Genomic DNA, 13837 nt, shown 5'->3' with positions numbered 1-13837 from the left:
CATTACCTATCACAGTGGCTTTGACCACTGGTGTAATGTTAATGGTTGCTGTGATGTCACTTTGTGGGGCATATATTCACAATTTTGTTGTTAGTTGGTTAATATAATGAGTTTGAAAACAAAAAACCTGGTTGTGGTTACAGACTGATCCGTATCTTTGCTGAGATCTACGTTAGGTTGAAAGTTGACTGTTTGGGTGTGAGTTGGCAAAGCCAATGAATGTGAAATTTTGAAAAAAGCCTGGTTGTGGTGACAGACTGATCTGTAGCTTAGACCATTTGAAAAAATTGCTACAGATATCAAGTTATATGTTGTTTACAGCATTTGTCAGATGTTTCCTGTGACTCATATTGAATATTTCTTTTTATCAATAAGTTAATTTTGAACTTTTTGAGGGAATTCAGCTGGGTGTTGCTGTTTAGATGGCATGATATTTTGGCCAACTCATTTGTTACCATCTGCAGGTAGTCCTAATGATTGACTGTCTGCCGCTGGGTGACAATATAAACTCTCCATACTGTTTTCTGCTATGAGCTGCTGTCCTCAGTCACAATGCCACCACCACTGGGATCAGGACACTGCTGATGCAGATGTGTGATCTATTCTCCACTCTCAGTTGCTGTCATACTAGCAGATTTTCCCATAAACTGTTGGTGTTTTAAGCATGCTCTAGGGTGGGTCTCAAGCCTTACTTAGTTGGAAAACACTGTTTTTGCAGCGGGTTGTTAGAAAAGGCCACCACATTCCGAGATTGCACCTTAGGAGTCTGCAGACATCCAGCTACAAGGTGAACTAGTAAATGAAGACTATGCTTTCCAACTAAGTAAGACTTGAGACCCAGCTAGAGTGTGCTCTAATACAATGGCAGTCTGTGGGAAGATGCACTCACATCATGACAACTGAAGAGCTGGCACTACTCCTTAGCATCCCAAGCCCAATGGTGACAACACAAACATTGAAGACCATTGCTCATGTACTGACCACACACTACCTTACCACATCATCAGTAGAGCTGTGTCCAGGTACTGCTGGCCCATTGCTGACAGCAGGAGAGAGGTAACATAAAGACAGTGCCCAGTGAAAGACAGTTAGACATCAGAATTGCCAAAATGTCACATGATGCCATCTGGCTGAATGGAAAAGAACAATTCAAAAAACTTATTTTACGTTGACTGGACTGGAATGCAATTCATTTTGTCAATTAGACCTCATAATTATAACTAAAAATGAAGTATGGACAGCAGATTAATTTCAATAAAATGCAAGTAGTCAATGTATTTAAGTTACTTATAAATAATGAAACCAAATCTAGAAAACTTTGTTTACCACAATATCAGACTGGTATATTACCACACAAAAACTTGTTAAAGTAATTAATATTGGCAAAAGTGCCATTTTGAAAATTAATTACCTAAATCATTTGCTTGTGATGTCGATTCTGAAGGCATTTGATTTGAATCAGGGATTTCTGTTGAACAGATTTATTGAAAAACAGTTTCCTTCAAGACAGTATTACACTCCATGACTACTCGTATCCTTGTGCACTGCTTTGTTGACTATAACTACCCAAGCATTTCAGTATACTCTCATTTGAAACTTCATTGGGTTCATAGTATTCTAGATTTCCTTATGTGGTGAATATAATGTGTAATGCTTGTGAGAGTAAATGCTTGATGTGCAATCTTCTGTGTGGTATGGTATGCTAGCCACACAAAAAATTCCATATGCTATAAAAATTACCTTCTCAACAGGAATATGGAACAACAGGTATTATCCTATGACATCCATGATTATGACTGCAAACAGATCATCAGCACATGACCTTTTGGTGTGTGGTGACTCAGATGGTTACCTACGGCTTTTCAGGTAAGTGATCTTTCACTTGTATAGCAAAACACTAGTAAAAATAATCAGAAACTAAATGTGTTATAATGCAGACACATGGTACTTTATTCATCTCCTTTTTGTGTAGAAAAGCTTGTTTACTTGAATGAAACTGTACCCCATATGAAATTTTTTATCATACCTGAACCAAATGCAAAAAAAAAAAAAGAAAAGAAAAAATATATAGAAGAGATTACAGAGAAGCTGAATCTGGTGCAGTTTCGTGTACCCTTTCACCAGTGACCAAATTATTTTCATTATTTGCATCACATCATGATGTAAACAAAGACACTGCAAGTGACATTTCATTGTTAGTGCCAATGCAATGTCTGGTTGCAGAGGTCACTACTACATTATATATATGTGTGATAGTTTGACATGCAGTTGCTTTCATGACAAAGGCAATGATAGACATTGTCAAAAGCTTGGATTTTCATAGATATTTAATGCAACAACTGCACTAAGAACATTTTGTACAACAAATCCATTGTGAAATACTTTATGGCTATATTAGTTTCTTTTATGGTAAGGATAATGTACAGAAAGTCAGGTCGACAAATACGAATTATTTAGGAATAAAGGAGATGACTCACCGAAAGGCAGAAGTGCTGCATTGTCTATAGGTACACAAACAAAAGGTACAGAGCTTTGTTAGCTAGGGAGCTTCTGCCTTTTATGGTAAGGACATAGTGTCATGTTCACTAACTGGAGCAGTCCTGCATGAAATTATAGCTGCTATGTAATCTAGCACTCCTGCAGTGCTCTTTTGATAAAGACGTTGTGCCCAAATTCACAGTCATTAAACATCAAGTAAGATCTCCTGCAGTAGAGAAGATTATATGGAAGATAACCCTTGCAGTTATGAAGGACAGGATGTGGCACACAAGATATGAATGAGACATAATGCCTGCACTTCACTTAACTTTCATTGTTTTCTGTTGACTGTTCTCTCACCAAGGAATGCTCATGCTGAAAAGACAAGCCTATCCTTGGCTCGGGATGGTGCAGTTTGGACAAAATTTGTCATTCCTGTGGTTCCTGTGGGGGAGAGAATATATCTTACCACTCTTGTTGATTTGTCCTTGCTGGTGGAGCCTGAAAAAGAGAAAGACACACTCTGATGGGGGATTAGTGAAAATTAATCCCTTAGCAGGACAGGTCAACACGTGGTTGAAAATGGTGCAAAATCTGTCTCGGGGAGGCACAATCCCGGTGTCCTCGTGGAGTTGGTGTGTCGGGAAGCACCACGGAGGATGCATAGCAGTCTTCAGGGTGCTGTTCTATATCCGCTGCAGAGTCACAATGTGAGCATTTGCAGTTTTCCCCCAGATCACAGCCGCATACTCTAACAGTGGGCAGACCAATGTTAGGTATAGCATGATGCCGTGTTGCGGTGGCAGTGATGACTGTGGGTTTAGCAGCAGATACAGGGTGCAAATATGTCCTATTGCTCTCCCTTGCACATCATGGATGTGATGCTTCAGATGAGCCTATGGTCTAGGGTGACCCCTAGGTATTTCGCTGTCTCCCAGGATTTCGACTGGCGTAAGCCCTGCTGGCAGAAGTCTTTGGGTGAAGACAACTGCCTGACTCTTTGTGGCGTTGAATTTCAGCTGCCATTTTGTTGCCCATGAGCCCAAGGCGTTGCACCCGCATTGGAGGTGGTTTCTCAGTACTTGGGCATTCATACTGCAAGTGAACAAGGCCATATCATCCATGTACAGTGGCAGTTCAACTCTTGTCACTTTCAGGGCATCGGCAGTGTACAGGGATACATTAGGGGGACGAGGACAAACCCCTGCAGCACTCCTGCACATATCTACCGGTCTGTGGATGTACCATCGTGGCCCTCATGAAGAAGGCTTGTTCAGACAGGTACGAACAAAGTAGCATCATGTGGGACGTCAGTATCCCATGTTCAAAAAGTTTGAACGCGAGACCACCGTGCCACACCGAGTCAAACGCTTGGGAGACATTGAGGAACACTGCCCCAAGGTATTCCCTCATTTCCAGTGCCTTCATCGCTGGTTCTACCACCTGCAGGAGCTGGTGGGAAATGGCATGTTCTCCTCAAAACCCGAACTGCTCATCTGGGATGATGCCCTCCTGGGTGACGTGTCACATCAGTCTTCTCGTGTACAGCCACTCGAAAACCTTCGAGAGGGATGGGAGCAGGCTGATGGGTCGGTAGCTGGATGCCTGGTGTGGGTCCTTGCCAGATTTCAGAATAGCCACAACCTCCATGTGTTTCCACACAGAGGGGTAGACACCTGATCGGAGGATCTTGTTAAAAATATTGGCAAGTTGCCGGTGTAATCCAGGTGGAAGGTTCTTCAGCAGAAGGTTTGTGACGCCATTGCTGCCTCCAGCCTTCTTGGCATTCAGCGAGTGAAGCTGCATAGCAAATTCTTCCTCCGTTATTGGCTCGATAACGTCACCTTCCTCCCTTGTGGCATGGAAGGTTGGTAGTTGCTCGTGGACCCACCATATGTGATCAACGTTGATGATGTTGGCCACCTATATGAAGTTCACTGCGAAAGCATCCGGATCACTGGCGAAGTCATTCCCGACCTGTAAGCACGGAATTTGCTGGCGTTGGCGTAGGAAGGATTTTACCACCCTCCATGCACTACCATCCTCAGAACTGAGGGTAGACACAAGGTCTGCCCATTCCTGGTTCTGGTGTTGCTCAACTGCTGCCTTAATTTCCCGTTTCATGTGGTTTAAGCGTCATCTCATGTCTGGTTGGTGAGTGAGCTGCCATTCACGAAACAGTCGGTTCTTCTCGGTGATCGTGTCCATAATAGGGCGCAGTAGCTGTCGCGAGAAGTCTCGTAGCCCTTGGCGATGTCTCAGCGTGGCTTCATCTGCTGCTTGGAGTATTCTTCAGGTAAAGAATGCTAGGGCGGCATCTGCCCCTACCTCAGCGGGGTTTGGCACGTCCTTGAGCAGTTCGAAGACTTTCATCTGAAAGCACTCGGCGTCGAGCCTGCGATAGCTTGGATGGCTCTCTGGAAGAGAAGCTCCAGCCACGTCGAGGCCAAAAATGACCAGTTCTCACCAAGGGACTGGGACAGGAATGATTTTAAACGATTCCATAAGCCTGCATCAGCATGTTGGTTTAAGCCATAAAATGATCAAGCAAACCCACAACTTCAATCTTATTACTAAATAACAGGGAAATGATTTGGCCAATGAAGCATAATTTTGAACTTACTGGATAAGGAGCTTGATGAAGGTGCTATTTGCGATCTCAATAAATGATTAAATTGTGCTCCAACTCCAATCATTAGTATAATCTGGTGTGAAACTAGCTCTGTGTCATCTTCTGAATAGATGGCAGACAATATAAGACTGTGCTGTCTGTGTTTTAGTAATTGCCAAACTCCCTAAGGTTAATATTAGCAGAGTGAAAATATAATGACCCAGGCTTCTGAAGAATAACAGGAATTTAATTGTGTTGCTGTCCCATAAGGGAAATACAGTTGTTATTATTAATGCCATAGATTATCAAGATAAATTCTCTGTTTTGTCAGAGGATAATGCATACAAAATTTTAATGTGTCATCCAACATGAGCACTAAGTAAAATGACAGGAGAGCTACTTTTAAGAAATCAGCCCATTCTGAAGATGGGAAGAGTTTGTGACCAATGGCTTTGGGGCCACTACGATCATATGTTCCTAAAATACACAAAGAAGGCATGCCACTAAGACCATTCAATGGTGCAACTGGCTCTACAGTATAAAGACTAGCCAAATCTTTAACAGAATTCATGTCACCAATTTTTGGCTGCTGTGTAGATCTGCAGAGTATGGGGTGTGATTACAGCAAATAACCACTACCTTCACACATTGTGTAACAATATTTATTACTGATAAGAGCATTCATACACAAATGTGTGAACACAATCAAGTAACCAGACTGACTGCTGGTTAAAGAGTCCATTGGCCCAGAGTCTAGTTGACCACCAGCAATGATGCTTCATGGAGCAGTGTTCCCACAACCACATTATGAGCTCCCAGATCTTTGTTGACATAATGAAACAAAGAATTCTCAATGCAGACAAAATTATGGTCAGGTTCTATGTGATGCCTCTGTTTATAAAGTTGTTGAAGTTACATAGTTTGCTTGTCAACCTGTTCTCTTTAGAAACCATCGGGTTATTCTGGCACTCTTTGACCATCTCTTACATTCCATATAGTGATAAATATTATGAAGTGAGTGTCAGAATTGTCATGCATTCAGCCTTGTCACCAGCTATGGCTAATTTTTGGAGAATTTTAAAGAACACACTTTAAATAATGCCCCTGTTTGCCTAACCTGTTTTCATTCTTAAGTTGATACCATCGTTTTATTTGTTCTCATGGAAAGGAAATATTGCAGCAAATCATTGATGATGTGAACAGCACATATCCCAACATAAAATTTACTGTGGAACAGAAGGAAGGAAAGCTGGCCATTTTAGACAGTTCTTTGAACAACTTGGTGTAACTTCAACTGGCCCATACAGAACAATGTCTCAATGGGCACAGTTTCCACCATTCTGCCCAAAAGAGAGCTTTGTTGAATAATCTGATACAGAGTTAAAAGTGTAGCAGATAAGAACTATGTCAGCACAAAATTAATCCATTTAACCCCTGCATTCAGATAAGACAGGAACATGAAATCAAGGCAGCTGTGTCTAGAAAATGCTTACAAAAATCCAGTCAGTTAACAGAACAAGATCAACATTTGGCATTCCTTATACCTGTGGAGCAACATCAAGAAAAATTGTAATGATTCATAGACAGACGTGGGATTAAAATGTCTTTTGATCATGAGAGAAGCTGTGGAAATTAGAATGTGTGTTAACAACTTTAATAAAGATGTGGATTGTGTTCTCAGCAGTGTGTTGAGTCATTTGTTAACAAGATATTGAATAGGAGTGTGTCCTGAGTGAAACATTGATGCTGCAAGTGATATTTCATCATTGGTGCTAATGTAATCCTTGGTTTCAATGGGTACTATTACAGTATTTACTTCTGTGTGATTCAGTTACTTCTTTGATAGTCAGTTGCTTTCCTGATGAAGATAATGTGGATAGACCTACTGCTGAAAACTTTGATTTGCACAGAGAATTAGTGTGTGATTTATCAGTCTTGTTTGTGACTGTTGTTCATTTAGTGCCTGGCCATATTCATGTGTATGCTAATAGTGGTTAGCTTTATGTCTTACAATATTTATATTCCACCCAGTAGCTTCCAGTATCATATTAATACCATGAAAAAAATTATTTTTAAATTTTCACTTTTAGGCTAACATTAACTGCTACTATTTTGTAAGTTTCTGTCATCTTTTTCCCACTTTGGCTTGTCTATGTGATACCAAAATAATAATCTCAACATAGACTAAATGTGTTATATTTTTGTGGTCCAAATGAACATTATGACAACCTACCTTCTAAATGTCTATTACAACTCCACCAAGTGCTTCATAAAACAGAATTAATGATAACTCAGGTCCCCATCTTAAGCCTGTCACAACTAGGTGGCTTCAAATGATGTTACTAGTGCTTTTACTCTTCACCTGTCTAAGTAACACATGTTTTAGGTTTATCCAGAAAGCAATTTTTCTCATTAGTGCACACAGAAGGAAAACGTAGTAACCTGAAAGCCCTTATTTGGACAGATACAGCAGTCATTGAGCTACTGCTCAACATATCCACAGCAGAATTGATACACTTTTCATACTGATACTACATGTTTAACTTCTGTGCTCTCATGTCATAGAGGTTGGTCTAGGATGGAAAACAGTATGTACCAGTTTTTTAAACCTTTTTTCCATTGTCAAAATGTTTACCAAGACAGAAATTTTTTAAGTGTAAGAAAAGATGGAAATTGATGGGAGCAAAGTCAATAGACCCAGCTGTAGAATGGATGATCAAATACCTTCCAGCAGAATATTTACACAAAATCTGCTGTGTTCTCAGCGATTTGTGAGAAAGCATTAGTGTGGACATGCCCAAGAACATTATTTCTAGCCTAATGCATTGCAGCTTTTGTTCCAAGTTCCCTAGAAATCTTTCTGTTCAACTGTTTTTATGTTCCGTACTTTTGTTAACACCATTACAGACTCACGAAAACTGAGCAGTTCTTCAAAGTTAACAAGATCATCAACATATTCAGTCCAGAAATAGCACTCTTATATAATCTTTTGCAAATGAGGTTAATGCCTTGGCCTCTTGGAACATCTTAACTTTTCTGCACAGTTAATTAGTGGGTTACTAAGAAAATCTTATTGTTCTTCCTCTAGTAATGTTTAACACAGATTTTCTGCTCTTCTCAAACCAATCTGACTTCTTGTTGAAAACTACCATGCTGGTATCCCTACTAGTTTTTGGCTCTCATTGATAGCAGATACCTCACACTCTCGATTGAACAGTGTTCACCTTTTGCCGATTTGTTTTGAGAGTATATCAATCTGTTTTTGATTACAATACATATCAGTTCTGAATTTTCAGTTTGTGTGTCATAGTACCTTAAACCAAATGGTAGTCACAATAGCCTTGACAGTGCTATGCACTTTTGTGGTATCCTGATCTACCACAATTTAATTTGGTGACTATCTGTAGCTTCCCATCCACATTTGGTTTCCATTGCTCTCTCACATTTATGCTGATTAATAAATGATTAGCACTAATTTCTGTTTATTTATCTGATTTTTTACATTTTTATCTACTTTGTGCTTAATGACTGAAGAAATAACATCAGTTTTATAAATAGTTCTTTCATCTAAAGACTCCAACATTCCTCTTGAAAAACTGTGCTATTGATACTGTCCTTTAGATGAAAAACACCACTGTCATTGCTTTACCTTAACATCTTTTTCTGATCATTTCCATAGAAATAGTTCTTTCCCTATATTTTGCATTCACGTATATAATTATCATTTTGTTAAGGCCAGGGAAGTCTCCAAATGCTGTTTTAGGTCAGCATATGAAAAAAGGATTTGATGTTCCATTGACAACAAAGTTGTCAGATAATGGGCACTTGTTCAGACTGGGATATGAATTCAGTCATGTATTTTGCAACAGACCCCAATAATTGCCTTGAATGATTCAGGAAAATCACAGGAAACCTGAATCCAGATGGTTGGCTGGAGATTTGAACCGCCATCCTCCCAAATGCAAGTACAGTGTTGTAACCACTGCTGGATCTTGCTCAGTGTTATCTGATATTATTAATTTCATCAGTAAGAAAATTTCAGTATTTAGTATTACCGGTACTACACAAAATTTTGTTTCAGTCATCTGGTGTGTTTGTATGTATGTTCTCCTTTTATACAGAAAAATAATGAAACATATTTTACTTTTGCAGGTATCCATGCCTTAGTCCCAAAGCTGAATATAATGAGGAAAAGGTATACAGCATGCAGATAGCAGTTGCAAGATTTCTCTTTAATGACAAAAACGTTGTTACTGTAGGAGGTACTGATGCTGCATTGATGTTATGGGATGTTGTGGATGATTAGCAGTACATTGTCTGGTAAACAAGATTTACCATGAAGAAGGGGCAAAAAATGCTTCTGCACACTGACCACTAAATTTGGATACATATATGTTATATAAAAAATTTTATACTTTGTATATCATGAATCATCAATTTACTGTTATGAATGTAAATAATTAGAAAAAAATTGTATTTCAGGAGGTATATTATTGTATTAGATAGAACACTGAAAATGCAATTCAAAAGCAGTTGGCAATGAAAAGTTACAGTTAAATAACCTTATTTCTTATAAAAGTTTGTTAGATAGATATCAATAAAACAGTTTACATTTATCTGCAGTTCTTTATTAATAGAAGCTTGTTTCCTTGTATGAATTATGTCAAACAGTTCCACAATTTGCAAGCAAAACAAAAGTACATATTATTCTTTAAGTAACAACAAAAGGACCAAAATCTCTGAAGTGAGACAAAACATACCAAAAAGATAAGGAACAGAAACAAAACTCTAAACAAAGGAAGAAAGCTAATGAGACAATAACGAGGTACTATTAGATGGATGTGAAAGATGACAAATGGAAACAGCAAAGAGACAGATAATTAAAAAGTTTTACAGAAACAGAGGGAAGGAGAAAGACAAATGCAATAAGAGGTACCAAAATGACAAATAATATAGAAGATTACACCAGGGAACTAAAATGACAAGTAAGAGCATTAGAGAAGAGGATGGAGAAGAAATCATACTAACAAGCTGAAAGACCAAAGAAGAAAATGAGATGAGCATGATTGCATAGGAGATGGTATGAGGAGTCAACAGAATGAGATTGCAAACTACAGAGCTGTAATGGGGTGGTAGTGACATGTCTTAAAGGGGCTGGAGAGTGATCCCAAAATTTCTTAGCAAGAAATTTAAAACCACTGTTTTCCATAATTCTTGTCTACAAAATAGCACAAACTGTTCGGAAATACAAAGAAAATGCAGTTTTGGTAGCATACATGGATGTCCACAGAAGGGGGGAGGGGGGGCAGGGAGGAAGCAGGAGAGAACACTGGTCCCTCCTGGAATCTTGATATAGGCTTTTTCTTCACTACAGAATTCTTGTATATTTCTAGCAATTATTATCAGCAGCTCTACTAGACTGCTGAGCCCAAAGCGAAATGCTGTGACTTTAGGGATCACTGAATATGTCTTGTATTTCTTTTTTGTCATGTCATTCACAGGAAATTATGACGAATTCTTGACATCCTCTCCAGGTAATTTGGACCCTTTTGAACTCTACAGAGCGCAACACTGTGCCAAATTCAGTTACACAGCTACGAAGTCTGCAGTTCAGTTGGCTTGAGTGCACAATAGTGTGACAAATGTAGGGACAAGGACTTCCTCAGTTCAGTCCAAGGCTGTTAAAAAGTCTGTTCTACCAGGCCTTTCAGGTTAGTTTTGCATTTCCCACATTCATTCATTCAAATCCTGCTCCTGGGGTATGCTTGTGCCAACCAATCCAAAAAATGTAACGTCCTTTCACATTTAATTCAACTTTAGATATTCCAGTTCAACATTAAAAATAGAAAGCTTGGAAATATTGCAGTAAATCCATTAATGTGATCGGATATGGAATTTCTCAAGCAAACAAAATGTTGAATAACAATAATGGAATTTCCTGTATGGAGCAACCTCCCTCCTCATGACAGCAGCACTCCACATTCCTACATTTTACCTATTTCACAAATTTAAACCTACAGGTCATCTTATTGTGGCTGGTTACAGTGCTCCCACAGAACAGTCCCTCACTGAAAAACACCTCCAAACTATTGTCCATAATTTTACATTCAAGACACTGCTAGGCACAGAAAGCTGGTTAAGGCTTGAAATTGATAGCAAGTACATTTTTGGGGAAAATTTAAGTGTAGATAGGCAAGTTGGAAATTGAGGCAGTGTGTTTGTTTCAGTACACAAAAAACAGAAATCCACCAAGATAGAAATCAAAGCTGCATGTAAGATTGTTTGGGCAAGAGTCAGTATCAGGGATGGGCATAAAATGATAATTGGATCCTTCTATTGTCCACCAGACTCATCTCTTGATGTAATAGAACACTTTAGAGAAAACCTCAGTTCACTTGTATGTAAGTTCCCCACTCATACTGTAATTATTAGTAGAGACTTTAATCATCCAACAATTGATTGGGAAAATTACAGTTTTGCTAGCGGTGGGCATGATAAGACATCATGTGAACCATTACTAAATGCCTTCTCTGAAATCCAACGGCAACAAACAGACCTCACTCTTTGAGGACATCCATATTTAAACTAGTATCAGTGACCATGATGTAGTTGTGGCAACAATGATTATCAAAGTACAAAGGACAACTAAAACACACAAAAAGAAATATATGTTCAGTAATAAGGAGTGTCATATCTCAATGAGGAATTTGAAACTTTCAGCACAGAGATGGAGCATGTAGAGGAGCTATGGTTCCAAGTTTAAAAAAAGTAGCTGACCATGCACTGGATAGATATGTACCCAGTAGAACAGTTCATAATGGGAAGGGAACTCCATGATACACAGTAATAGTAAAGAAACTTTTAAAGAAGCAGAGACTACTGTGTAATAGGTGTAAAACAAAGTGTAGTGCTATAGAGGGAGAAAGATTCTGAACGAAACATGTGTGGCTGCCAATAGAGCAATGAATGAAGGCATCAATGACTGCCATAGCAGAATATTGTCAAATGATACTTCACAAAACACAAAGAAATTCTGGTCATACAAAAAGACTATTAATGGCACCAAGTTAGTGTCCAGTCCCTAGCAAATGAGACAGGAACTGAAACTGAGGGTAGCAAATCAAAAGCTGAAATGCCTAACTCCATTTCTGAATGTTCCTTTACAAATGAATACCCAGGAGAACTGCCCCAATTTAATCCTCATACCACTGAAAAGATGAGTGAAATCAGTATTATTGTCAGTAATCTTGAGAAACAGCCAAAATCATTAAAACTGAACAAAGCTCCAGGGGCTGATGGAATCCCTGTCAGATTCTATACTGAATCTTTGGCTGAGTTAGCCCCTCTTCTAATTATAATTTATTGTACATCCCTCAAACAAAAAACCATGCCCAGTTCTTGGACAAAATCACAGTTAAATAGAAGTGGTCCACAAAACTAATGTCCAATATCCTTGACATAGATGTGTTGTAGAATCTTAGAAAATAGTCTGTGCTCAAACAAATAAGGTATCTCACACAGAATGTTCTTCTCAATGTCAACCAGCATGAATTCTGAAAACATTATGTGAAGCCCAATTTACCCTTTTCTCACAACATACTGAAAGCTTTGGATTGAGGCAGTCAGGTGGATGCAGTATTTCTTGATTCCCAAAAATTATTTGACTCAGTGCCACACCTGTGTTTACTGTCAAAAGTACAATCATATCTGGTATGAAGGGAAATTTGTGGCTGATTAAGGACTTTTTGGTAGGGAGGACCAGCATGTTATCTTGGATTGAGAGTCATCATCAGACGTAGATGTAACTTCAGGTGTGCCCCAGGGAGTGGTGTTGGGACCCTTGCTGTTCATGTTGTATATTAATGACCTTGCAGACAATATTAATAGTAACGTAAACTTTTTGCAGATGATGCAGTCATATCTTGATAAGATTTCAGAGTGGTGCAAAGATTGGCAACTTGCTTTAAACATTCAGAAGTGTAAAACTGAACTTCACAAAACAAAAAAAATGTAGTATCCTATGACTATAATGTGTCACAGTTGGAATCAGCTAGCTCTACAAATACCTTGGTGTAACATTTTAGAGGGATATGAAATGGAATAATCACATTGGCACAGTCATGGGTAGAGCAGATGGATGATTTCATTTTACTGGTAGAATACTGGGGAAATGCAGCCAAGTCTACTAAGAAGAATGCTTACAAATCACTCTTGTGACCGGTTCTAGAATATTGCTCAAGGGTGTGGGACCCATACCAAATAGGACTAACGGGGGTACTGAATGTATACAGAGAAGGGGAGCACGAACGATCACTTTGGTCTGTGGGAGAGAGTCACAGACATACTGAAGGAATTAAACTGGAAAACTGCTGAAGATAGACTTAAGCTATCCTGAGAAAGTCTATCAATGAAGTTCCAAGAGTCAGCTTTAAATGATGACACTATGAATATACAATCCCCTACGTATCACTCACATATGGGTCATGGAGATAAGGTTAGAATAAATTCATCATGCCCAGAGGCCAACCTTTGCTCTTCCCATCATAGCCTCAACAATTACTCCCAAATCTCCTTCACCTGGTCATTCTCAACTCATCGTGCTAACTTCCTAGATGTCAATCTCCACCTCTCAGATGGCTCCATAAATATGTCTGTCCATATCAAATGCACCAACACCACCTCCATTTTGACAGCTGTCACCCATTCATTAAACTTCTGAATAAGTGTTGTTTGATGTTCCTTGTTTCT

General features: G+C 39.0%; 1 protein-coding gene across 1 annotated transcript in view; it reads left to right on the top strand.

Annotated features, from left to right (window-relative positions):
- Positions 1–9616, top strand: part of LOC124789696 (echinoderm microtubule-associated protein-like CG42247) — a 327329-nt gene extending 317713 nt beyond the window's left edge. Inside the window, exons 17-18 of the mRNA XM_047257139.1 lie at positions 1752–1866; positions 9242–9616. Coding sequence (XP_047113095.1) covers positions 1752–1866; positions 9242–9395 — 269 coding nt within the window. The 3' untranslated portion in view covers positions 9396–9616. The remainder of the gene's footprint in view (positions 1–1751; positions 1867–9241) is intronic.
- The last annotated feature ends 4221 nt before the right edge of the window (positions 9617–13837 follow it).

This window comes from Schistocerca piceifrons, chromosome 3 (assembly GCF_021461385.2).
Source record: "Schistocerca piceifrons isolate TAMUIC-IGC-003096 chromosome 3, iqSchPice1.1, whole genome shotgun sequence".
In the NCBI taxonomy this organism is placed as follows: Eukaryota; Metazoa; Arthropoda; class Insecta; order Orthoptera; family Acrididae; genus Schistocerca; species Schistocerca piceifrons.
Note: the sequence above shows the minus strand (reverse complement) of the source record. Positions and strands in the feature narration are given on the sequence as shown.